The sequence below is a fragment of the Larus michahellis genome, chromosome 13 (assembly GCF_964199755.1).
Source record: "Larus michahellis chromosome 13, bLarMic1.1, whole genome shotgun sequence".
Classification (NCBI taxonomy): Eukaryota; Metazoa; Chordata; class Aves; order Charadriiformes; family Laridae; genus Larus; species Larus michahellis.
The window spans coordinates 6,827,988-6,854,443 of NC_133908.1; the positions used below are offsets into that span (position 1 = coordinate 6,827,988).

Sequence of the window (26,456 nt, forward strand, 5' to 3'; positions counted from 1 at the left end):
TGTTGTTAAAAGAAGTTTCAAGTATTATTCCAGATCCAATTTCAATCCTACTCACAGGAGAAAATGCCCAGAGATTACAAGAGAAGTCCACACCAAAGTGTATTTTTAATAGCACACGGGCATGGTCAACAGACCCATCCTTGCGACAGCTCTTTTAAAAAATAAAAATCTAAACAGAAATGCATCATTCTAATTAGCATTCATATTAAGATGTGCATTACTGGAAATAGTTGTTTGATTCACTGACACCAGTAGACACGATGTGCTGCATCATTTGTGCTCCATTATATCACAAGATAATGTGTGTACACTTTTTAGCATTGCAGTATAAATCCTGCTCATAAAATAAGGCATATGTAAAAACAACATGGTATCTACAGAGGTAACTTTGTATGCTTTCTTCTCATTCTGTTTCGCTCTTCTAGGTATGATGAAAAAGAAAAATTGGTCCCAGTCGAGGTTTGTGAACATTAGCTAACAGATTATAATGAATATGATGAGAGAGATCAGATCATGTGAATTTGGGGGTGGTGGGTTATGCTGGGATTTTTTAAATTTATTTCTTTAAATGATGCTTGGGACATTTCCTGAACGAGCTCCACAGAAGGCATGAAAATAAAATCTACATTTTTTTTTGTCAGTGACACCAGCGTTCCCCTTCATCATCCCTCTATCAATCCAGAAATGCCTCCATATTGCTACAATTTGTCCAAACTGAATCATTTCCTGTAAGATTGTTCCTTCCAGTAAGGCTGCTATTTTCTGTTTTAAGTTATAGCTTTTTCTACATTTTCACCAGTGTCTGCATGCTAGAGAACAGCTGCATGGCAGAGGTACATATTTAGCATACAATATCAAACCAAAAAAGAAATAAAAAAAAAAAAAAACAAAAACGAACCAGTGTGTCCTACTGGCTGCTCTATGTCAAAAGCACTGTTTGGTCTTCTGATATAAAACACTAAAAGAAGTAATATTAGCAGAAGTCTGTTCTGCTTCAAGTATTACCCCAACTTTAAAGGTGATTTTCAAATTTTTGTGCAATTACATTTGTAATTTAATATGAATAAAAACATCAACACAACTAAACTAAGAAAAGAAACTGTACTCCTTTCAGTATAACACTGCACATATGGTAGGAGCTTTAAGTTGAAACAGCTGTTTAATGGACGGATTTTTTTTTTTTTAAGTGAGTATTAATGTGGTTTCTAGCCCAAACGCAAAGGGTAGTGACAAAATATCAGGCTACCGCAAAATGCAGTTACAAATATACACTGACAATTTCCTTCTTAAATATTAATGGCTCTTGAAATATCCATCAGATACTTTTACAAAACATTTCTATTTTAAGTCTAAGGATTTTTCTTAGTTTCTTCACAAGTAGTGCAAATACACTCCTTATTCTTAGGTCTTCCCAAGATATGGCTGGTTTTTGTGTGTGTGATTTCGGTTTGTGTTCTTCACTGAAGTGATACAGGGACACTGTAGTCATGAGGATGGAATGCAATGCTTGCTGGACTTTCTTGGAAAAAAAGAAAAACTACCTTATTCATGTACAGCTGTAAAATTCTACAAATCAAGAAGTTCACACCAGATTACCTGATGCAAAAGTTACTGAGTCCCTGCTATGGGGGAACTGAGAAGATCCCCTGAAACCTTAAACTGTACAAGCATGTAACAGGTTTTTGTCCCCTCTCTACGACTACAAGTATTCAGTTCTTGAATCGTGTTTGTTCACAAATGTGATTGAATTTCCTGAAATAAAAAAAAAAAAGTATTAAAATGTAACAAAGTTCTCAGAAGTCAGGCAACAACAACAACAAAAAAAAACAACCAAAAAAACTGTCAGCGTTTTTCATGTTGTATTTTAAATGTTAAACAGTTTAAAGCAGAACATTTACACTCTAACGTGGGTGTTTTTCAGAACCTGTTTAGATCATACTCTACCACCATGTTATCTGTAACAAGATTTTCAACATCTCTCCTGCCTAACCCTTGTTCGTTTTATTATGCACACAGAAAACCTGTTATTAAAAGCATTTCTCTATACTTCTGCATACTTCAAACCCAGAAGGCAATTAAAACAGGAACCAGTGAATTAATTTTGCCCTGTAAGACACTGCTAATTTTTAGTAGACAGCATTACACAAGTCATTAGGAACTAGAATTAACCAGGCTGATAATACATAAACATGTTCTTTCACTGGCTTAGAATCGTCTTCTGGAAAGAAAAAGGTAAATTTTTCTCATTCTGTATTATTTAGGTTTTACGGGAATGCCAAGCCCATCTTCCCAAATCAAACAGATAACAGAATTTTGTATAATGCATTTCTTCCCAATTCTAAAAATTATCTCACTATTCATTCTTTGTTTTTGTCTTACGTGGGTTATGCATCCCCCAATATGTAACTGAAACAGGAGCTGGGGTGTTGAGTGTGTATATACATATACATGTGGAAGAGATGATGCAAGAGAGACTATGAATTTTCTTTCTCTTGCTGAATTAGATCAAAGATTAGAAAGAAACTTTGCTTACAAAACCAAACTACTTAGCAAAACAGTTTAGATCAATTAAAAAACCCCAGATATCTAGAAGTGATATGACAGGATTGTTTGCTTTTATGGATTTTAGGAACTAAGAGCAGCAGCCTGTAAGGTTCTAGGAACAGCTAATGCCTGAAATAAAAAAGAAAAAAAAAGGAGAAACAAAAAAGGAAAAAAAAATTCTGAGTCATTTCCATTATAGATGGAATTATCCCATTACAATATGAACAAAGACAACTGGTGAGTGCTTTGATACTGAATTAACTCGCTAACATTTCAAAACAAAATCTCCTCTGGGAAAACAGACAGTCCTGTAACATGAAGTTACAGATAGCAGTGGTGCTTTAAATTACTTCTGCAACTTAAATCCCAAATTATTTTTGAAAGTTATTTGGTAAAACCCTCTGAATTTATAAGAGGCAGGGGATGAATATTTTACAAGTCTTTCTTATGATCTCTTGCATGAGCTGTACAGACTAGTTATTTTCAACCCATGGTACCTGAAATATTGAAGGAATTATGCTAAGTGTGTATGTTCATTGCAGCATTAGAAAGATACTGCAGAATCTACCATTCATTAAAGCAATTTCTCAAAAGGGGTAACAGCTCCTCTATCTTAAATTGCACTGAGAATTTAGAGAAGTATTCATACAGCAAGAAGGATTTTTCTACCCTACCAGTTAGCTCTTAGGTAGTTAATTTTTATTTTGTTTTACAAGTCTTTAATATTTGTCTTACCACATGTGCATCTTTTCATAAGAATGAAATTGCATCGGTTATTAGTGGCCTTTTTTTTTTTTTGTAACCAAGGACCTTGATATATTTTGGACGGACATTTCTCATAAATGACCAGATACCAGAAGCCCATGTTCCCTAGATGTATTAAAACACTTGATAAGTAGAGTGTTCATCTCTCTTCAGGCTCAGTAATTCGTTTTCACCATATGTCTGATTGCTTGGGTCAGAGGCATAAGATCTAGAAACTCCTCCAAAACCAGGAGCTGCTAAGTCACACCAGGTTCCTAATGTTACATGTTCCAAACTTCTATTGCTTCTCTTGTCGCAAATTACTCCCACCAATTTATCCCTTCAAAGTACGTTGCGCTTCAATAGGAGAATCTCTCTTACAGTTTCAAATGGAAATTGCATGGGGCTAATTATTGTGTATACGGTGTTTTTAAGAAGCACCCAGACATGAGCAAATGAGAAGCTGCTTCAGTGGGAGAAGAACAGGAATAAAGGGGGAATTACAGGTGGAAAACAAAACTCAAGAAATGTCAGCAATGGGTTACATCACCTTACAAGTGCTAGTGGTACCTTTCTGATATGCACAAAAGGCTCGTTTCAAAGTTGTGTTAAAAACAAAAATGACCAAAAAACCCAAAGTTCACCCAGTTTGCTTATGCTGTGACAGTGTTACTCATGCAATTTCTGGCACTTCAAAGGTTGGGAGTTTTGTTGTTGTTTGTTTGGTTTTTTTTTTTTAAAAGAAACAAAACTCAAAAGCACTTTATAAATTGTTTAACTTACATGGCATGATGTGCTTTGACCTGAGTTCGACAGTTGCGCCCCCAGTAGCAATCAGGACGTGATGTGACAGTCACTACAAAAAGAGAAAATGAAATGCTACATTTATTACAGAAGTCATTAAATAAGGTGACACAGATTAAACCACTACTAATGGTGGTTAATCGTCAGAGCAAGCTTTGTAGAGAAACAAGACACAATTGGCAAGTAATGACTGTAAACTATATTGGTTCACCTTTCTAGAAACAAAGCAAACGCTTAATGAAGGACAAAAAAAATAATTCTGAATATTAGGTTCATGCAGACTTATGATGAAAGGCTTTGGTTCTCAGTGCTGTCAACTGCAATTTTACCATTTAGTTTAACAGAGATGGACTTCACTGTTTAAGACACTGGGCATATGTGTAGATACATTTCCATAGGAAAGAAAAATTTATTAGTTTGGGCAGAGTTTGTTGTTTGTCCCCCACTTTAACATACATTATAACTCATCTGTCCAGGAAGCCGTTGTGCTAAAATGAAAAGCAATACTAAGGAGAAACAAGGAAGACTGACTGTCACTCTGCAGAGCAGCAGAAGCAGAGTTCTCAACTGTCAAAGACAGGGAAGCTGTTGCTAACAACAGGAAATGGATGAACAAAAGTAACATTTAAAAGTAGACTGTTGGGAGAGCTTCTGTTCCCAACAGATTTAGGATTGAAGGAGGCACAGCTGCTTGCATGCTATTTTATACCAAAACTGTAAATGCAAACAGATTTAGAATTAATTTATGAAAACATTCTTATTCCTTGCTGAGAGCGGGTAAAATGTGAAATTTTTCAGGAGGCGCATCATTTCACGTACTTAAATGGGAAAATGCATCAAATTACAGCAACTAGTTCCTGTTGACTATATTCTGGATTTTACTGAATTCTTCTTTCACTATGCAGATTGTTCTACAGATGAGAAAACATACTGAAAGAAAGGACTGCATTAGGGAGCCTGACAGTAACTATACACAAACTTAGCAGCTGAAAAGTAAAGCAATCAGCATAAGATATTAGCCCTGCAAAGAGATTTGCACTGGGCTACATGAAGGTACTAAAAAAATCCAAGGATACAAGGATGAAACTGACTTTAACTCCCTTAAACGACTGTTCCCCTCTTACTGTGCGAAGCAATCCCCACCTGGCAATTCAGCAACAGGAATATTCTGCCTGTACTGGTAGGCAAGTTCTCGAAAGCTGCGAAGGCCACAACAGTAGCAAAGCACTGTGTTCCCAGTAATTCTGTAATCTGAAGAGAAAACCGGTTTGTACATAATGTCAGAGTAAGGCTTGAGAAATCAGATTTAATAAGAATGTCACGATGGCACCGGTTATTTACCCAAAACTTAAACCTCTTGATAATATTACTGAGTTATATAGAGACAAAGAGTTACACATCAACAAAATCAAATATACATAACACATACCTGACAACATAAAAACTCCTCTTTGAAGAGCTAAAAGACTTTCATTTAACATATTTTTCCATGTCAAACCCCTGGATGCCAGGTAATCCTGAAAAGAGCAATTTCAGTGTTTAATCTCGAAAGATCTCCAACATTGAAGAGTGATCAAGTCATTCACCCTCAAATATTTCCAAATCTAGATCTAATTAGGTTTTCAAAATGGGCTGATGCCAATTACAAGTAAAAATTAAATACCTTTAACTTAATTACCATGATACTTTCAGATCACTGATAAAACCTTACTCAATATCTTTTTTTTTTCAGAAGACTCATACTTTTGCCAAAAGAACACAAATAGACGCGTTTCAGTCACAATTATTTACCTTAAATCAAGACTTCATCCAGTTTACCTAATTTAGATAACACCATTATAGTATGGGCAAAATACTTTCCATGCAACCTAGCGTGAAATTTAACTTGTCTGGGGAAAAATATTTGACAAATCTTGTTTTCTTGGTATATTTTTAGTGAATTAATTTTCTCTTTAATTAGTATTTTATGTTACACTTTAGCGTGTAGAAACTGGCTTCCCTAACAAACACCTCATACAAGTAGAATTCTTTGATGATTTAACAACCAAACACATCTGAATTCTACAGTGTGTCTATCGGTCATTTAAACTCAAATTCAGAAGTTATATCTAGAATTTTGGCCTTATTGGCACCTGTCAGACATACACGTCGGAGAAATTAAACATCAGGATTGCACGAAAGGAAGTTTTTTGTTATTGTTGTTCATTTGGATGGTACAGAAAGAGCTGATACTAAATGGAATTCATCTCTAGAATACAATGATCTCTTACTCAGAGACTGAAAGGGCCAAATTATCACCCCCAGATACTTCCAGTCTAGACACAGCAACTACAACTTTGGTCCGGCTGAACATTTGGGGCTCATTAGATTTGCCTTTTAGAATCAGGTGCTGCAAGTGATACAGTGCTGCCACTGTAACTGTTAGGCAGCACATCACTATCATTTCACGAGTGAGTACATCTTAAACTTTGTACATTTATTATTACACAACATACATAACTATTTTTAAACGTACCTTTAGGATATCTGACTCGTAGTGGTTGTTATTTAGGACTCCATCTAAACACTTATCACCAAGATTTATTTCTAATCAGAACAAGAAGAAGAAAAGTTACTATTTCTTGCCCCAATCCCATAGCCCTCATGCATTTCCTGAAGATTCTTCTGTTTCCTGAAATAACGTGCACAAACTCATATAGGCACCAAGTAAATGACTGTATTCAACTTTTCTCAAGCATGTGATATATAACTTCCAGTGGCAAAACCAAGACATCGAGATTTTACAATTTAACCTTCACTCCACAAACACTACCACTAATCTGCACAGATTAATGCTGCTACTATTAAAGCACATTCCATTAGCTTCAAACTGCAGCCAAATCATTTCAACTGTTCTAATTTATTTTTTAAAATGTCTAAAACCTGGAATTTCAGAAGTCCACATGTTTAAAAGGTAAGGTTCTTTTCTAATCAGTTAACACCAGATGTTCCATGCTCTTGCATTGATTTGTATGATTCTCTTACCAGGCTGAAATACACCACAGTTCTTTTTTATATGGCAAAACATTGTGCTTAAAAGTGTAGTTTTCAAAGCCAGTATGGTCTGAAGACAAGAAGTTCATTCCTCTCAAAGTTAAGACACTTACCACTCAAGAATTTTTTTATGTTTGTGATGTAAGGACACAGCCTTTGTTTCCTTTTGCATGACTGTGCTACAAACTAATCTATTACATTTCTTAAATTAGCTAAAGTTCAAGACAGACAGATATTATCACAAAGTGAGCAGACTCATAAGAAACATATTATTCCACAATACCACAGAATGGCGCCAAACAGCCAAAACACGCCATCCGAGTGCAGCCCCAGTATAAATGACAGAAGGGTTGCAGACAAACTGTACCTGTAAAATAACAAAGAAAACCCCTGTAAGGACCTGCACACAGCAAAACTCAACAGTTATTGTTCTTACAAATCAATAACAACGGAACCCTGAAACTTGCTTTAGAAAAGTACAACTTTCTTATTTAAAATACGTTTTATCGAGGAATAATAAATTTTATAAGGGAAGATTCTTTCGTTCTGTCGCTACAAGAGTCCAGATAAAGAATATTCAAACAAAGAACACTCTTCAAGGTAAACTTAAGTTTAACTAAAAATAAGGAAAGATTTAGTTCTGCAGCCAAAATCAAAAAAGTACACACATTGCTGAGGAGCAACATGAGGATTCTGTTCACGCTCTGCTCTTCGGTCGGGCATTGGCTGAAAGCAGCAGGTGCATATTACATGACTTCCTTGAGCAGGGCACACATATTCCTGGACAGCTAGATAAGTTAAGAACAAACAAACAAAAAAGAATACTGAACAATATACACAACTGCAATCTGGACTAGGAATCTTAGTGAATATTAGCAACATAAAAATCTGAAAGTAATAAGCAAGCAATATAATTTTGACAAAGATACTATAAAAGAGCAGAAAAATGTCATTCAGACTTCTAAACTACTCGGTGGTGCAAAATATTTCAATGTGTAGAACAGTTTAAAAACTATCAACCATCAGCAATCTATTTTGGATGACCACCATGGTCAAATCTCATATTTGCAAGGACACCTATATGAAGTGGTGTTACTCTCACATTACTGTGCGAGTGAGTTTGCTCAGTTCATAACGGGTGTATGAGTTATGGTATTTTGGTATCACACTACTGAGAAGATTTCATGACACTGACCCGCAGGGAAGTTGGCTGATGTAGATGGTGCATCTCCCAGCGCTTGCATTCCTCCTGCTTCTGTCTCTTGGCCTGTGCCAGGTAGAGTTGGAACAGAGTGTCTTCGATACCCTGGGCACTGTCTGCATACTATATATGGTTGACTGAAAGAATAAAATAAGGTCATAGGAAATCACACACAACAAATGCAAATATAACTCATATCTCTATGCTCGACAGCGTTGTTCATATTTTCAAAGTTTAAATTTGGAATTTCTTCATCCAGTAACATATGGAAATTTACATAACTCATAACAGCTGTGAAGATCGCTGTAGTTGTAACAGATAAAAACTTTGTATTTTCTAGTATTCCCCAAGTAGTTAAAAAAAAAAAAAGAAAGAAAAAAAAAAAAAGAGTGGTATGACTGGAAGTGAGATGTACAAGAGACAGAGGAACAAATTATGAATAATTATCTACTGGAAGAGCTTTTCTGTTCCCCTCTAGACATACAGCAAAAAATGTTTGCTGCTGGAAGTAAAGGGGAGATATTTTGGTGCCTGGGAATCCCTAGGTTAAGCACCAGCTGCTTCAGTACCATACACCTGGTGAAAGCAGTGTTCCAGATGCATAAGTACAATTATTGCAGCAGCACTCATAGGGTCATGGACTGCTTTATCTCCCAACAAGATTCTAATCAGAAACCTGTTTTCTCTAAAGCAACAGCCAATTTGTAATTAGAAAAGGTAATTTCACATATCTCACATGAAGCTGTTGCACAGTTCAGATAGAACTATTGGTCATTAACTGAATCTTGCTGGACCCCAAGGAAGTTCTAATTGTGTTTTTTATTGACTGCTCAAAATTCAGTAGGATAGCCAATAGACTTGCCAAGATAATTACCAATAAGAATGAACTTACCTGAAAACAAAAATAAGATTCATTCCGGCAACGATGATGGAAACACTACCAGCAGTAACAGAGTTTGTGAAACTAGCTCCGTTTGTGGGTTTGTGCATTCAAACATAAGTAAATCTAATTCAGTGCACAACTTAAATAGACATACCTGATATCTGAAGATTCACTATCTACATCTGACAATTCCAACAAATCTTCAGAACTTCCTTCCTCGTCTGAAAAAGATCTTCGCACCTTAGGTTGCAACATGTCTTGAGTAATTTTGTTTCTAGCATCCATGCTACGTACATCATCTTCATTACGACATTTATCTGGCATGAGAACCAAATTCAAATTTCAAGAGCTCACATCCCTTGTCCCCACCCTACTTTATAAGCATAGTTACAATTATTGTGTTTTCATTTCCATAAAATTTATTTTTGGATAACAGAGTTCTAGAAGATCTTAGTTAATGGAAGTATAGTATCAGGCAACTTAAGTTTTGTTTTCAAGAGGCCACGATCAAAGTTCATTAAATCTATATTCAAGTATATTTTTCAGAAGTATCTGAGTTTAGATGGCCTAATCAGTCAGTGTCCCCTATTTGATAAAACTGATATCCTTCTCATGATTAAGCAAGAAAATAAAATTAAGATTTCTTAGCATACTCCGTTACATATTAAATCACGTTCAATCCTCACCCAGTATTTGAAACATTACAAGTTATTATGTCATATTAAATGCACTTGTTTTCTTACAGCTGCGTCAGAGAAGACAGCAGAGTAATAACACATATATAGAAATTTAACAGACAACAGTCTGTGCATCCATCAATCGCGCAGCTAATCTATGAAATACATCAGATTCTGTTACACGCACTGTTCAACTTGCCTGGATGCTGAATCAGATAAGCTTCAACCAAGTTGTTCAATATGTGATTTTTGCAAATACGTTCTACTGGACAACGACAAGTTGGACATAGAGAAGATCTTTCCATCCATCCTGAGTAGCAGGCAGCACAAAAAGTATGCATACAAGGCTGCAAGCTGGAAAACACAAACATGAAAACAAGGAAAGAAAAGGAGTCAAACCACAAATCTTTCATTTATCAGACACATTCATAATGCTCAAAAAAACTGTTTAGCATTGATTTGACCATATAGATTGGGGTGGAGTGGGGGGGAGGGAACGGACTCAGAAGGGCTTGTGAAAACCCTAAATATTCTGGCCGCTTCAAACAGTTGTCACTGAACTTCATATATTATTACCACATGATTACAGCTTTTGTCATACGTACCTTACACAGTCATGCAGCAGTTCTTGGCAGATAATGCACGTTAGTGTTTCTTCCATCTTATCGGGCTTCACATTTGATGTTTTTGCATCTTCAGAGCCAATTTTAATTATACATTCACTTGGAGCTGCTGGTGGAAGATTTGGACAAGCATCTTCATCTAGAAAGACAGAAGATTCCACAGTAGTTTTTGAAGCTTTTTGAAATTTATTTTTTTTAACTGTTAAAAAAACCTGAAAGATATATAATGATTCAGTGTTCACTGGTAATGGTCCCACTGAAGGTTCTTGCTTCACACATAACAGCTTCTGCTACTGAAGACATTTTTTTCACTGGGCCAGAAATCAAATCAGTAAGAAGCAAGAAACAAATTGAAGAAGGACTGATGACAGCTGACCTGACTCAATTTGAGGCGGGAGGGAGCAAGAGGGGAGTTTTGCTTTTCTTATTTATTACAGTACTAAATCATAACATTTTGAGTAGGGAAAAAATGTTACCTATCCCCTACTAACATAACCTTTCACAACCTTCTAAGTTTGATATGCATTTTGAATTTATTCATATTAATGAAGAAAAATAAGCACAGAACCTTATGTTGCTATTAATCTCACTGGGCTTCTACGAAAAATGGACATAGCTTTAAGTTTCCAATTAATTTTTTTAAACCAACTTTCGACAGTAACGTTATAGTGTGCAGGGTAAGTTGTGCAATACTGTTGTATACTAGCCTCCTTTTAGTTTCTTCTTCGCAGGTTCCAAACCTTCCTCCTCCCCTGTTGTTTGAGAATCCGATTCTGCTTTTTCTTTGTCAGTGATTTCTGAAGCGATTGCAGAAGTTTCAGTATTCATATCCAGCTTTTCATGTTCGTCATGCAGTGCTCTTAGACACACAGATTCTAAGATGGGGAAAGCAGGCACAGGAGCGAAAACTGAGGATTGTGATCCTGCAAAATAAAAACAGAAACATGAACATAGCTGCATACAGATGCAGGACACGTGACAACAACAGGTACTCAAACACTGATGATGCACACACATCAATCCAACCAGCTGAAAGGAAAAAGTGGTGCAAAAAAGCAATGTCTGCATAGCTATACTACGTGCACTCTGAGCCAATCTGACTAATTGGAAAGACCTGGGGGAAAACAAGCTATTAGTTGTGTAACCTTACTTAAAATCCCCATTCCTCTTTAAATTGTGGAGTATTTATTCATAAGACTATTATCCACACCAGGTCTTCCTGAAAAAGATGCCAGGCAGAGGATTTATGCAACGTTGATCCCACATAACAGGTCAGGATCACAGTGGAGGGCAAAGCTTTGTTTTCATAGGAGCATGATTAAAAAGCCCCAATGAACTGTCGACAAATGCCACTTTCTAGACAGCTGTTCTTGCTCCAGTTCTATTTTAAGAGTTACACAGCATTGTAGTATTACACTTGCCAACTTAATGCAGGATACTAGACTAGGAATCCAATGTGGTATATTTTGGCCTTAGAGCTCTAAGCAAGGGAAAGGGGACTGGTGATGGGCAGCAGTAACAGTGACAATTACAGTAGTTTCTCAGGGTGACTGCATGAGCACGAGCACTCATATCTACTTACTTTGTTACATGAGCCACATAGATTTGATAAGTTTTCACCAGTGCTCCACTACCAAACCATACTGTAAAGACAGAACAGTTTGGGATTTACGTACATTTTCTGCCCCTCTGAGCATAAGCAATTCTCACAATTGCCTTACTCATCCACAAGGATTTACCCTGCCTACTCACAGAGGGAAAGTTAAAACGCACACATCCACCTGGTATTTTCACTAGAACTTAACAAAGCAAACGCTAAAGACCCAGATAGGGGTAAAAGATTAATCTGTTAAAATTCAAAACTAGAGTACCAGTTGATGGGATATCAAACTTTAAATACTCGACACAATTCTTACCAGATGTAGAAGGATTATCCTGCTGAACAGACGCAGACTCAATAAGAGAGGTAGAAGAAGCATTAAAGAGGTTAGATGTAGAAGTAGATGGCTGTGGTTCCTCATAGCAAGACTGAGTAGCTGACGGTGATGAGGTAATTTGGGTCTCATCATTACTTCTTCCTGTACTTGAGGTATCTTTGGTCACATGGCATTGGTTTTCTACATTAACTTCTACAGTTGGAAGGGGGGAAAGGAAAGAAAAAAGATCTGTGTGACAGTCACCACATCATGGCTTCAAAATTCCAAGCAATCAAACTCTCTCAAGAGGGTTACTGTTATCCATTGGAGCTTAGCTGCTCTTCACTGATCTTGATTTACTTCCTTACCTACTGGTTCTTGAGTTGCATCATGCTTTGTGTTTAAGGATTCATAAAGATAAGCAACATCTGAAAGAGATTAAAAAATATTGATTAGAATCTTGAAACAAAAATTCACTAGCCTTAATCTCACATAAACAACTTCTATTCAAAAGCGTCTGCTTCCCCAAAGTGTCTGACAATGGAAGAGACAAACGAGGGGTCACCTCTATAATACAGTGTTAATACTCCTACTTAGGAGGCAATTAGGAACAGCACAGCAAGATCTTTTCTTCTCAGGAAATCAGGCAGAGCAGCTTTTGTGTGACGTTTAACTTGTGCCAGCCATGGAACCAGAGGCTTAATAATTTCTTAAACCTAAAATCTGCTCTGTGTCAGAAAAAACTGTATTTTTACTGATACTTCAATGAAAGATCTTTGAAGCAGCTTATTATTTCCGAGCTCGCTTCTCAACTTCTTCGATCAATTTCATTTCATTCCTTTGTGAGATACATGAACTCTCAAAAATACAGGTTAAGATATGCCATAAGTTTCACTCAGAAACTAATTTAGTATCTATTAATAAAACTAACTGGATAATATCCCTTTTCTTCTCCATCCGACTTCAATCTAATACACTTCCAAAGATTCGCCTAACTTGCTACTTTTTTTTTTTGTCTCCAGCCACCTAGAAGCAAGTGAGACTTCCTTAGTTTGTAGCAACCCTTCTTCTGATGAAAAGTTAAGAGTATTGTCTCCTTCAAAACTACTCAGAACGTCCAAATAGGCATGCCAAATCTAAATTTTCTCTTTGTCTTGGAAGATGGAGAAGCTGAAAAAGCAAAATTGAAGGCTTGGCAATTCATATACTTGTTAACCCAAACAGAAATAGTGACTCAGTTCATTACAAAGTACCTGGAAAATTCACGAGTTCTTCCAAATAGCATCAACTGTGATAGTGCCATCTTAGAAAGGATTTGTGAGATAAACAAGCCATACAGACAGACAAATAGAGCTTATCACTGCCTCCTTTAAAATCTACATCAGACAGCATAAATCATTTTCATCTGTCTGTATAGAAATTAACAATAATTTCATAAAGGAAGTATTTCAGTAGTGAGTATATGCATAACCAGAATTTTTTTAGATTAACAATTCATATGTCTACTACTGTACGAAAATTGTAAATACTCTTGTGTTTTACATTAAATATCATGCTGTACACGTATCTAATATTACACCCTCCTATCTCCCAGTACATGCAATTATCTTCACAATAATAGCGGAGCTTGTGAACATACAAAGACTGTCTTTTCACCTTAAAGTTCCACATCAGAGCTATCAAATACATTAATGAGAATTAACATTTTAAATGCCTCTTTCATCTAAAGTCTTTTCCAGAAAGCAAGTGCTCTCTACTAAAATTTAAATATTACACATTTCACAGTTAAATGAAGAACTGCATGCTAACGGACAGAGCAGTTGGCTGGGGCACAACAATACATATGTAAAAACAGAGCTTGCCCATTGCCTTTCTCCCCATTTATAAAAGTTGAGCCCCATCTCTTATTTCATAATAATGAGTAATTACATTCTTTCTGTAAATATTTTCAGTCAGTGTTGGATTTAATGACCCTGTATAACTGAATGAAATGGTATGAAATGAGAAGGTATGAAATGAAAATTCTGCTCAAAAGTCTCAAGAGTTATTATTTCCCAAATCATTTATGAACATCTTTAAGACAGATGCCAACACGGATCATTCATGAAATCTCTTAATAATTTCATTCCATTGCAAAACCTGAGCAATTTACACCTAAACCTCGTCCCCTGACTTCTACCAGTTAACACATGAAAAAACATTATTTCCTGCCTAACAATGGCTTGGCTTATTTACAAACCTTTGAGGAAGGACCCCCGTTATTTTTTTTATTTACTTATTAATTTTAAAACCTAATTATGCTATTTCAGTTGCATCATCCTGAAAAGAATTACAGGCATGCAAGGCATGACTCGTCTTTAAGGCCACACAAATATTTTTCCAGGTTTACTACTTCTACTTTCACTCCAGGGCTTTCCCCACCTGCCCCTCATTTTGCCTCTTTCCCCTTCAAAAAAACCCACCAAAACTAACGCAAAACAAAAAGCTTTTGCAGCCTTTCCTTCCGGTGCCAAAAACTGCTTCAACGTGATATATAACATATCACTTATTACCTTTGCAATTTGACTTCTAAAAGAAACACTGGGCATATGATCTGGACCTCATTAGTTACCATTCCACACATTAATTCTTCCAAAACTACTTCTAGGCACATTTCAATTTCAGACAGTTGCCCAGACTTGTTCCTGTAAAAACTGGCACATCCATGACGTCTTCTATACAGACTTGTTTTTAAACATTAACAAATTATTTGTCTTAAAATTGAGTAATTCTGTTTTAATTGTACTGGTACTTCTTTTCTATCATGACTCAAAAAAAATGACTAAGTATGATTTTTTTTAAATGGCATTTACTTACTGTTCTCTGGCTCATTTTTTCTGTAAACAACATAGATCACATCCCCAGTCTGTAAAGGGTATGTCTGCTTCTTCACCACTTTCAGTTTATTAATTACTGTTCCATTAGTACTGTAAAGAGAAAGAAAAGGTAACTTCGCAGAAATGTTTTCATAATTACATAGGAGCGAGCAGGAAGGGAAAACACAAGATACTTTTAATGAAGATACTTTCAATCAAACCACTGGCTCTAAGGAAAAAAAAAATAAAAAAAATAATGCAAGCCAGGATCAAAAAATACCCCCAAACATCCAGAAACAAATAAAAAATTTGTCCCAAAGTCAGAAATGTAGAGCTACTAGGGCTTCAAAGTCATTTGCAGCCACTGGTAAAGAGATGGTAGCTGGCAAACAGATAGACAGACAAAAGATCCCTGACATTTGGGCAATGTCTCAAAATAATTAGATGACTGTTTCTGTACAATAATTTCCACCCTTTAAGTATAAAACAGGAAAGGGTAATAGGAGTTTTATTCAAAAAGATCTAGGTTATGTTTTACAATTAACACTGGGAATCTCCTAAGACATTCTGTGATGAAGGAACTTTTCCTGTACAGTCAGGGATGTTATACAACATTAATTTTTCTCCCCTCTTGCTTCAAATAGTAAAAAAACTAAAATTCTGAGGTTACTTAAACTGTCTGCAGCTCAAAAGTGAGAAGTTAGTATGGTGGAAAAACAGTTATACACAATTAAAAGAGGAGATGGAATGAATTATTTTGATATTGATAAAAGCTCCCAGACTCATGGAAGAAATTAAATTGAGGAAGAGGAAAATGCACAGCATTGCTGATTAATGGCAGTATCTCTGCTCCTTCACTATGGGTGGTGTTTTATAACAGAGTGAAGTTATTCAAGTATTGAATAATTCCAGCTCAGTTGCAATAAGCCTCTTTCAGAGCTGCAGCATTCTAGAATTTCAGACTTCTGGCATTCAAATTCTCAGCAATTAGTACCAAATATAGAAGAACAGAAAATCTGCTTCTTTCCCTCAGCAAAACAAGCTGCTGCATGAAATAACAGCAAACCTCTGCCGCCACCTCCTGGAGGTCACCACTTGTGCCTACACAACACAGCCTTCCTCAAACAGACCACTTTCTCTGTAGAGGAGAGGGATGGTTATTTAGAAATAAGCACCTTCCCTTCTCGTTGTTTGCCTTTTAAAAATCCACCTGGAAAAATCTCTTGTCATTTAGCAAAATGAACAGCGAAATAAAACTAGAACTTCCTACTGTTGACTTTTTTGGACACAAGGTCAAAAGCATTACATTAGAAAGTCAAAAGGAAAAGAAAGCCCTTTAGAATCACTACAGCAAGTCTTTATCAAGGTATGAGTTCTTGCTCCTACCTTTGCAACTGCTTTCACTATCTACATGGTTGAATCAACTAATCCAACATAAATAACAAGATACAAAAAAATAAAAATGCTACTATAAACATCAAGAAACAAACAAAAATCTTTGGGTGACATTCATATTTGCTCCATTATCTTCAAACTTCTCCTATAAGCAAAACTATCTTAAGCTTGCCATTTATACCTCAGGCATACAGATGTTAAGTAGCCTGAAAGACATAAAGACCAAACAACCAGCAGAACAGAGGCATTACTAAAAGAATTACAATGTTTAGCAATTAAGAGGAAAAAAAGAATTCTAGTCAGCCTGTTAGAAACTATACTCATTTTTAACTTAACAATGATGCTAGTGATAATATATTAAAAATATTATGTAAAAGCAAAAATTGCACCTCCTTCAATTGTCAAAGAAACAGCAAAGCTTACAACAATCCCTGAAACCTGTCAGAGGCTCTTTAACAAAACTAGGAAACAACAAATTTGACCTCCTTAGTTTTCCAGAAGGCAAAACAAAGCATGCATCTCCCATCTGCTGTGGTTTAGACCTTCTTTTGTAATAAAACAGCTAAGGTTTAACTTCTACAGACAATTCCTAGTCCCAGTATTTCACTAAACATAGGGAAAAAAATGTCACAACAATGTATTTTATGACTTGCTCTGTCATGACTGCCAAGCACAAGATGGTTATGAGGGACAATAACACAAGTGAGGTATTCTTGGAAAAAGAATAAAAGAAAAAAAAATATCACTACACATCTAGCAACCGGTCATACTTGATCTCACAAGGCAAGCTGCAGAAATAGCTACCCAAGACCCTAACTGTCAAATTGACTACAAATAGTCAAATCTTTTCAGTTCTGCACAGTTATACAGACTTCAATGACAGATGACTAACAAATTATTTGGCATCCATGAACCCAAATGAAGTAGGAATAAGCTGATACCACTTAACACAGAAAACCATTAAGCTTTTCTTAAACACTTTAGTAAACTGAAGTAGTTGTATTTATATCTCAGCCAACAATCAAAGGGGAAAAAATATCCACCTCCCCCAGATAACTGTATTAGTCTTTCATGTCCAGTTGCAGGATTTAGCATGAGGCATTTAGCAGATATAGTAACATATCCTATTAATGTTGTGGGTGTTTTTTAAATAGACACACAGGATAAATTACAGCATTTGTACACTCCTCTGATATTTCAAATTAAAGCAAGGTCTCCATAAAATAAGCAGAAGGCACAATGAGAATCTCAAATATGAAGGCCAGTCATTAGGAGTAAATATTGAATCGATACCAACTGGCTGTATAATTTTTGAGGTGGTGAAGACAAAATGATACTATTGGATATAAATTGTTTGTGTTTTGAAACAATGTCACAAAAGGTCCCAATGCCACTTTTCTAAAGAGTGGAAGAAAAAAAGTCAGGCCTTGACTCAATTCCGATGTGGTTGATGACTCCACAGTTTGATCAATGAATGTACATTACCTTTACTTCCCAATCCCGACCATTGGGCAGAACTGATGTGGACAGCTACATTTCCCTCAGAACAAGCTTGCTTTTGAAGTAGGTGAACAGTCTATGTGTTGCAACATACCTTGGTTATCCTTCTGAGAAAATGCCAGTCTGTTACTTTTTAGTAATTACTAGTGTCCATCCAGGAAAACAATGTAATCTATGGTAAAGCTTCTGGGCTAATAGTTTTACTAGTTATCTGCTATTTAAATACATATTATCCTGAATATGCTGTAAACTGAAATGAGTTTTGAATTCCATTAAGCTAGAGAATCTCTTCTGTACTGTGTCAGTCTCCATTCTTCTAATGTTTACAGAAATAGTTTTGACTTGCAGGGTGTGGAGAATTTAGTAGCAGACAGACCACCAGCGTCAGCTGAAGATCAGCCTCCGATTTACCCACAGAAAGGGAATATCTGCTTGCCTATCACATGAGTATCAGCCTTGTGTAGTTTCCTGCTCTGAAACATCACTTAGTACTTAGAATCCCTAAAAGAATAATCCTAGAAGACAACAAGAGGAGGTCTTTAAAAAAAAATTAACTTGGTTGACTTTAAAATTTACTTTTCAAAATGAAGAATCTTACAATTGTTTTTACTTAGGGCAAGTCAACTACTGCCTCCACTCTGTTGGGACAGCTTGTATTATTTGTTTTCTTTCAAGCAGCATAAAGCAACTAGTACATGGTTTGGAAAGTAAAGCAAAAACATATCCCAAAAAAGGGTGGGGTCTGTGAATATTTTATTGTACTATTTGCAAACCCTTGGCTTTAGTTACTTGCAAACTTCTATTTACTCAATTTTGAGTTCTCTACATGTTTTCTTTCACCTGTGAATTTATGGTTATTTTTTCCAAAGTAGATCCAAGAACTCATTATGCTACCAGGGAGATAAAAACCAATGTTGGCTGTTTGATGATATTCTTTGGGTTAGCTACAACACAGAAACAAGGTCCACTCAGTTTAACTGTCCCACACTAACCGCCTCCTTCAATGCATTCCTCTTCACCAGAAAAATCTGAGCTTGACCACAGCAATGTTTCCAAACTATTTTCCACTTCAGAGAAGAAAAAGCTGACGTTGCAGTATTTTTCTGGGACTCTGGGAATCTGCACTGCCAATTCAAACATTCAAAAAAAATCTTTTTTCAGCCTGCTTGATTTTATGGAGCTCATCTGATATTTGGCAGAAACATTGGAAGACACAATAAAAGACAGTCTTCTGCAAGTAGTCAGATCAACCCATTTAGACCCTTGATTCAGCAAATGGTAACATGCCCCACCTTTCCATGAATATATCATATAGAAAATTAACTTTAATTTGGCTTTGCTAGTTTTCTGCTCTCTGCACCTTCTGCCTCAGGGGGAGGGGGAGTGTGCGTGTGTAGGAGAAAAAAAAAAAAAGCAGGAATGTTTGTGCATCATTTACAATTCCTTTAGCTTGTATTATCATGATATTGGTCTAAACTAATTCTACCAGCTACATGCAACTGAAACTAGGGACAGTTTCTCACGCTTAGGTTTACAGCTATGCTCCGAGACTACCATGATAGGCAAACGTGGCTTGATCTGTTGTTTGAAATGTCTTGAAATTTGGGATGACATTGGAGAATGACAATTATAAGCCATTTCCTAGACATCCTAGCTAGGCCTCACATTTTTTCTGCAAAATTGAGCATTCCATCCCACAGCTTCTGGGAGTATAAGGCCTCAAAGGATCTATGCAGGGAGTTACCCTGGTTATTTTCCCTAGCTACAACCTAGAAATGGGGAGGAAATACACCCGCATCGAGCTTGTGGATGACATCAAAGCAGGGGCAGAGCTGGGCTGCCATTCAGAGGCACTTAGGGAACAAGCTAGAGGAATGGGCTGATGGGAACATCATGACATTCAACAAGAACAAACCCTAAGTCTGGCACCTGGGGTGAAATAACCACCTGCGACAGCATAGGCTAGAGACCAACCAGCAAGGGTTTTTGGTGGATCTTATGAATAAGCATAAGATCACACACCTTGAACTTATGCCTAGGCATAAGTCAGCAGCATGCCCTGGCAGCGATGAAGGCCTACAGCACACTTGGCTGTATTAACATGGGTGTAGTCAGAAACTCTAGTGAAGTGATTATTATTTCCCTTTACTTGGAACTCATTAGTCCACATCTAAAATATTACATTTGGGGTCACCTAGTAGTCTTGGAAGGTCTTGATAAACTTGAGCAAGTCAGTGGATAGCCACTGTCACAGCCAGAGGGCTGGAGCACAAGACTCATAAGCTACGGGGCTAGGGGAACCAGGCTTGTTTTGCCTGGGAGAAGAAGTACGATGAGGAAGTTAACAAGACAGAGAAAAGTTCTTTGCTGAGGTGACAAAGGTCATAAATTGAAACATGGAAGACGCAAACAGGATGCAAGGGGGAAAAAAAGAAAAAAAAAATCACTATGAGCATAATTATGGTCTGGAATAAGGGCCCTGAGAGGCTACAGAATATCTGTCCTTGGAGGTTTTCATGACCAGACTAGAGAAAGCCTAAACAACCTAGTCCAAATCCAGTGGTGGCCCATCTTTGACAGAGTTTGAACTAAGCGACCTCCTGAGGTCTCCTCCAACCTGAATAATTCTAGATGTTCTGTTCTACTCAAGGAAATAAAGAGAAATGCATAGCCCAAGTAAATCTCTGGAAGTGAGTTCCTCACCCTGAAAAAGACTCCTTTTAATAGCAACATAGCTACTAATTGATCAAGAGACAGAAAAGGAACGGACTTGAAAAAATTCTACTGCAAGAAATACATCAACTAGAGCTCATACATTCTGCCAGTGCCCACCCAAAATGTGCATGCCATTCAATTAGATAGTTCAAAGGTTTTTCAGAATATTCTTGGAGGGATTTTTGTCAACAGCTCAGCAGGTATTTGATACTAACCCTGAGCTACCAGAACAATATATTTAATTGCATTCTAGGATGCTGGAGCAGGGATTCAGCATGATACCCTTCATAACCTCAAATGTGAAATTTCCTCTTCACTTATGTACATCAATATATTTTGAAGTGTTGTCTTTGGGTAAAATACCTTCCAGACATGAAAAATGGGGGGAGCTGGCAGAAAAGTTTCTTTACTGACTGCAATAACCTGGCAGAAAAATAATGTCGTTTACAGAAGCATTTTCAAATGTCACAGAGTTCTTGAAATGTAATAAACCAGAAGCTTTCTGCAATCTTAGAAAAAAATTTTTGTCAAAAATGAAGCAGATGAGAATTTGAAGAGGGTTACAATCTCCTCCTAACACCGTTCCATTCAAATTCCTGTCTCAAATTATATAAAGGAGATTAGAAAACAAACTAAAGTCCATTGGAAAACACCCGCAACCCCTGCAGTGCTATTTGTACTCCCACAGTAGCCTTAGATCTCTACAGGAAATAGCCTCACCAGTACAGCAAGTTCACTGGCCTTCAGTGTATGACGAAGTGTGTAATTAACTTTTAGTTCCACTAAAGTAGTTCCACTAAATTGTTAGCTTTTTAACAGTAGCTACAGTGAGGTATGTGCTTAAATCTTTCCACATTAAGGGCCTTAGTTCTCACACCCCTAACTTAACACAGAAACACCCAGAAGAGAAAATAATCATTCTGGTTAAACAAAAGAAAACAAAACTAAAATATCAAAAGTAGAAATTTAGCAAACATCTTTTATGATTAAATTGGATTGAATAGGCTCCAATCTCCATCTGACATGCGCACCACAACTGCTAGGCTACTACAGTATCTATGGTATGCAGACTACTGATATTTTGAATACCAGAAAAATGCATAACAAGTACAGATTTTTACTCCACGTCTATTTATGGTCTGAGATCATCACTGCAGGTATTTTCTTCCCTACACAAGTGTCTGAAGAGAGGCACGCTCTTAAGAATGCCGGCATAATTTTTTTCACAAGTCTAAAGAAATATGCTACAGAACTATTACATTAACAGTATTTTTCATCCAGTAGATTATGAATTCCTTTGCAGAGAAAAAAAAATATATAGAAAGAGCCGAAAAACCTCCAAACCTAGATGTAAAAGCAGGAGAAAAAAAAAAGAAACAAATAAAGAGAAGGATTTATTATTGGTACCTCAAGCAATACACAAGATTTTACTTCACAGACTAAAAAGAAAAGAAGAGTAAAAGTTCACAGAAGAACAAACCTTGTATCTTCCAATGACACTTGACCAGATTCTTCATCCACTATGATTTTACAGTGATCTCCAGACACTAACTTGTTGCCAGGGAAAGATAAGTCACAACCTTAAAAAGAGAGCAGATTTTCCAGTGTGCTTAAAAATACACATTACACAGACAGATCAGCATTCTACATGGCTATAAATGCACAACAAACTGACTCATGTACATCTGCAATAGTTCAAAACTTCTACTGGCATATAGGCAGCAATACAGTCTAGTATGCAAAACATAAATACAAGCAGTGAGATAGCTCCATGGGCTGCTATAAGCCTATTTCAACCATTTCAAGATGTTTTAGTTCCCTTTCTGCCCATTCCCCCCACGCCCCAATCCTAGTCCTTACAGATGGAAATCAAATCCCAGTTACTCTGTTCTAGATTGGCACAGAGATAATTTCACACATATTTGAAGGTTCAATCTAAATTCTAGAGGCATACACCATAGAGCAACCAGCTCTTTTTGGGGGTTCGACTAGATGACCTTTAAAGGTTCCTTCCAACCCAACACATTCTATGATTCTGTGATTCTTTCTACACATCATTGCAACACTGTTTCATCGGATTTAACTTCTGCTTCATCACAGTATACTGGGCGGAAGTAGAAGGAATTAACAGCTGATGAATATGAGAATATCACCCTTCTACGTTAAAGTATTTTTCTTCTATTTCTTTTTAAATAGGAAAAGTTTCCTCACCTCTGTTGACAGTGCTATTACATTAATAAAGCTGAAGGGAGATTAAGAATCCAGGACTAAGATTCAGGGATAAGCAGAAGTGTAACAACAATGTTGACATGACCGAAACCTTCCTACCTGCGACTCCAGGGCTCTGAGCAAATTTAGTATTTTTACTTCCTTTTAACATTGAATGTTCAAGGCAATGCTCAAGGTCCCCTGTCTAAGACACTAATCTGTCTCACAAATGACTCAAAGTACTTGTTTACACAGAAGTTATAATTAACAAACATGATTCACTTCCACCCATTCATGCTTTCGGTGCACTGTATCTCAGCCTGCAAGAGCAATGTATCCAGAAGAAAGTAATAGCCACTACATATGTTGGTGACAATTTATCACTAGTCTACTCCTGATACTCAAGGAACAATCAACAGCTAGAGAGTTAACCGTTGCCACACAACTTGTGATGCTAGCAAGCGTACTGAAAGTAAGTAGACTACATTTTATTCAGGAGCATGCCAACATTTCCATTCTATTCTATGGAGTTGGACTTTCACATGAGAGCAGGAAGGATGAAATGCTCTAAACAAGCATTTCTAGTGCTCCTGAAGATTTTCTGAATAATATTTATGACCCAAAGCTTGGTATTCTTGTGACCACTTATTTTATTAATGCATTAGCAAACAGTTATGGAAGCAAAAGAACACACACAAAAAATTATCTTTTTCTGCAAGATAACCCCCAACTAGACCGCAATTTGAAGAATTCACCTACAGCTTAGATAATGACAAGCAATCTAAATGTATGTTAACAAATGGAAACAGGCAAAACGTTTTTCCTACAATGCATTATCTGAATTTCTCATAGAGCTTTAACATCTGGTGTTTGTTCGAGACTATTTACAGAATGTTACCAGTCAGTCAAATACCTTGAACTGATGAACAGGAAACTGAAAATTAGCGCTGTCATGGCAGAGTAAAAAAAAAATGAAACACTGCAATGATTGTTTCAAATAGAGTAAGCATTAAATCCTTTAAAATAAAGGCAAGCAGTAATAGCCCTAGACTCTGAGAATAAAGCCTTCAAATACACTCTCAGAGAAACTTTCAGCATTTGTTAGCAATCTTTACACGGCCAGAAGAATTAAGGGCTTTTATGTGGGCATTTGCTTTTCTGTGAAGCACAAGCATTTTGCATTGCAGTTCCAACTTATTTAACCACAGAAACAAAATGAGAACATAAACAGGACTGACACACAGAAACCCTTCTGAATCAACAATTGTTTTTTCTTATTTGTACAAACTGTCACAGACAACTTAAAACGCATATTCACTTTTAAACACGCACAAGTTGGTAAAAAAGGTCAGTGTAAAACTTCCTCATCACACAGAGCCAAGAGGTAAATCAGGCACAAGGGATGGTCTGGCAAACACATCCAACAGCTGAAACCACCAAACCCAACTAGTTTCAGTCCACCTTCCACTGTTTTAAAGGCCAGGAGAGGGGACCGCTGCTGTCCCCCGAACCCCGCCCTACGCCGTGTCCCTGTCCCACCTTTCTTCCGACCAATTGTCCACTCTCTTTTCAGCAGCAGGACGTGCGGCTCTGCCTCATCAGCACCCAGCCGGATCAGCTTCCCCCAGGGCTGCTGCTGCCGCCGCTGGCTCTGCTCGCCTCCTTCCGACTGCTCCATTTGGATTCACATCTGACAAAAACAAACAAAGCGAACCCAAACCCCACCGTCACACAGCACCCGGGGGGCGGGGGGGGAAAGAGTGCTCCCTCGGGGCCGGCAGCCGCCCCCCCACCGCCTCCCGGGGGCCGGGCCCTGCGCGCCGCAGCCCCTCACACCCCCGGGGGCTCCCCCGGCCCCTGCCCTGCCCGCTTCCTTTTGTGTGGAGCTGGGCTGGGAAGCCCTCCCCTAGGCCACTCGGCCCCCCGCCGCCAGCCCACCCCTTTCCCTTCGCCCCCACCCCACAGGGCCTGAGGGGGAGCGAGCCGGGGCGGCCTCCCTCCTTCCCTTCTTCCCCTCCCTCCGCTCACTTCTCTCCCCAACTTTCCGCCTCCAGCTCGCCCCGCTCCCCCGGCGCCGAGGGGCGGGCAGAGGGTGCGGCGCCCCCCGCTCCCCCCCGACGGCCCGCCGCCCCTTCGCCGCGGCGCCGGCCCTTACACCCCGTCCCGCGGCCCAGGCGGCTCCTGTCAACAGACATTGCCGATCAGCTGATCAGGGCGGGGCGGGGCCAGACCTGCCATTGGAGGCGGTGCACGGCGGGAGGGGCGGGCCTTCCGGCCACTGCCACAGAGCCCGGCGAGCTAGAGCGTCGCGCTTTCCGCCATAGCCAGGCTGGAGCGCCGGGGCGGACATCTTGGGTGTGGGCCGGCTAGCAGGCGGGACAGGGCTCTCGCCGCCATCTTTGTTGCGGGCGGATCGAGGGCCTCGCAGCGAGCTACGTGTGCCGGCAGCCGGGGGAGCTCTCTTAGTCGGCCCCATACAGTGAAAAATACTCGTAGTTTTAACTCTTCGGTGTTGAGGAGTTATTAGTTTAGCAGTAACCGTTAAATAAAAACATACTTGCTGTTCCAGGGGCATGCTGTGGAAAGAAAGTTCACGCTGAGGCAGTTGGTGCGCGTTGGTGGGGGTTCGCGCCCGGAGGGGGCAGCCCCAGTTCTCATCAGGAGGCTCTTACAAACCAGAACCTTCAGTTATCGGGGACAAGAGCAAGCAGCAGAGCTTTCTGCACCTTAAGAAGCATCACTTTGCTCTTTGCTGCCCCACCGACCACCTCATTTCAGTGGCCTCTTCTACAGTTGTTGGAAAATAGCTAAAAAAAAAAAAAGAAGATGCCAAACAGCGACAAAACCCCACAAACGGATCAGGAAGTGGCAGATCTCCTCAATTCCTCAACAGCAGCCCTGTCTCCTGCAGCCTTGCCGGGCCTGTGCTCCCCAGCCCATCACACCAAGCCTGCCTCTGTGGGGCCATCCCCGTCATCCTCCTTTCCCCAAATCCCCACCATGTCTTCCCACCGTTTCCATCCCACTGGGAGCCACCTCAGAGAGCTAAAATGACCAAAAACAAATCGATTCCCTCGGTTGCTTACATCTACTCCCACCTTAGGCCAGTCTGGGGTCCGGCGGAGCGGCACCATCTCTCCCCACCACGCACTCCATGCCGCCTTCGCCTGCTGGCCCCACAGCCGGGCTACCTCAGGCAGTTGCCCCTCGCGTCTGCCTGGTTTCCAGCCGGCAGCTGCCGTTCTCCTGCTGCCAGACCCATCCAAATAGTTGGAGCTTTTTCCTCACGGTTTGCTGAAAGACTTCTTATGCATCAGTCTTTCTTCCCTTGATCTGTCCATTGGAGAATCCCACAACC

General features: G+C 38.6%; 1 protein-coding gene across 3 annotated transcripts; it reads right to left on the minus strand.

Moving 5' to 3' along the window:
- On the minus strand, positions 1-25,319 carry CHFR (checkpoint with forkhead and ring finger domains). 3 transcript variants are annotated; one of them, XM_074606081.1, is made up of 18 exons: positions 25,256-25,314; positions 24,638-24,788; positions 22,371-22,470; positions 15,282-15,391; positions 12,794-12,853; positions 12,426-12,638; positions 11,217-11,432; positions 10,492-10,648; positions 10,086-10,240; positions 9,364-9,526; positions 8,321-8,463; positions 7,794-7,913; positions 7,409-7,492; positions 6,608-6,678; positions 5,522-5,609; positions 5,236-5,343; positions 4,072-4,144; positions 1-1,752 (listed from the first exon to the last, which is right to left on the minus strand). In XM_074606081.1, the coding sequence occupies exons 2-18, from the start codon at positions 24,774-24,776 to the stop codon at positions 1,710-1,712; spliced, it is 2,043 nt and encodes a 680-aa protein (XP_074462182.1). In that variant the 5' UTR covers positions 24,777-24,788; positions 25,256-25,314; the 3' UTR covers positions 1-1,709. The 3 variants fall into 3 exon arrangements, with proteins under 3 accessions (XP_074462182.1, XP_074462181.1, XP_074462183.1); XM_074606080.1 differs by lacking the exon at positions 25,256-25,314 and adding an exon at positions 25,127-25,247; XM_074606082.1 differs by lacking the exon at positions 7,794-7,913 and having other exon boundaries at positions 25,254-25,319.
- Positions 25,320-26,456: the final 1,137 nt, after the last annotated feature.

Bases quoted from the DNA above. Each gene is read 5' to 3' on its own strand.
- CHFR (XM_074606081.1), bottom strand. From the start codon at position 24,776: ATGGAGCAGTCGGAAGGAGGCGAGCAGAGCCAGCGGCGGCAGCAGCAG. The intron at 10,649-11,216 runs GCTAGTATACAA...CTGTCTTTCTAG, and splicing joins GAAGAAGAAACTAAAAGGAG to ATGAAGATGCTTGTCCAAAT. The intron at 8,464-9,363 runs GTATGTCTATTT...TTATTCTTTCAG, and splicing joins AGTGAATCTTCAGATATCAG to TCAACCATATATAGTATGCA.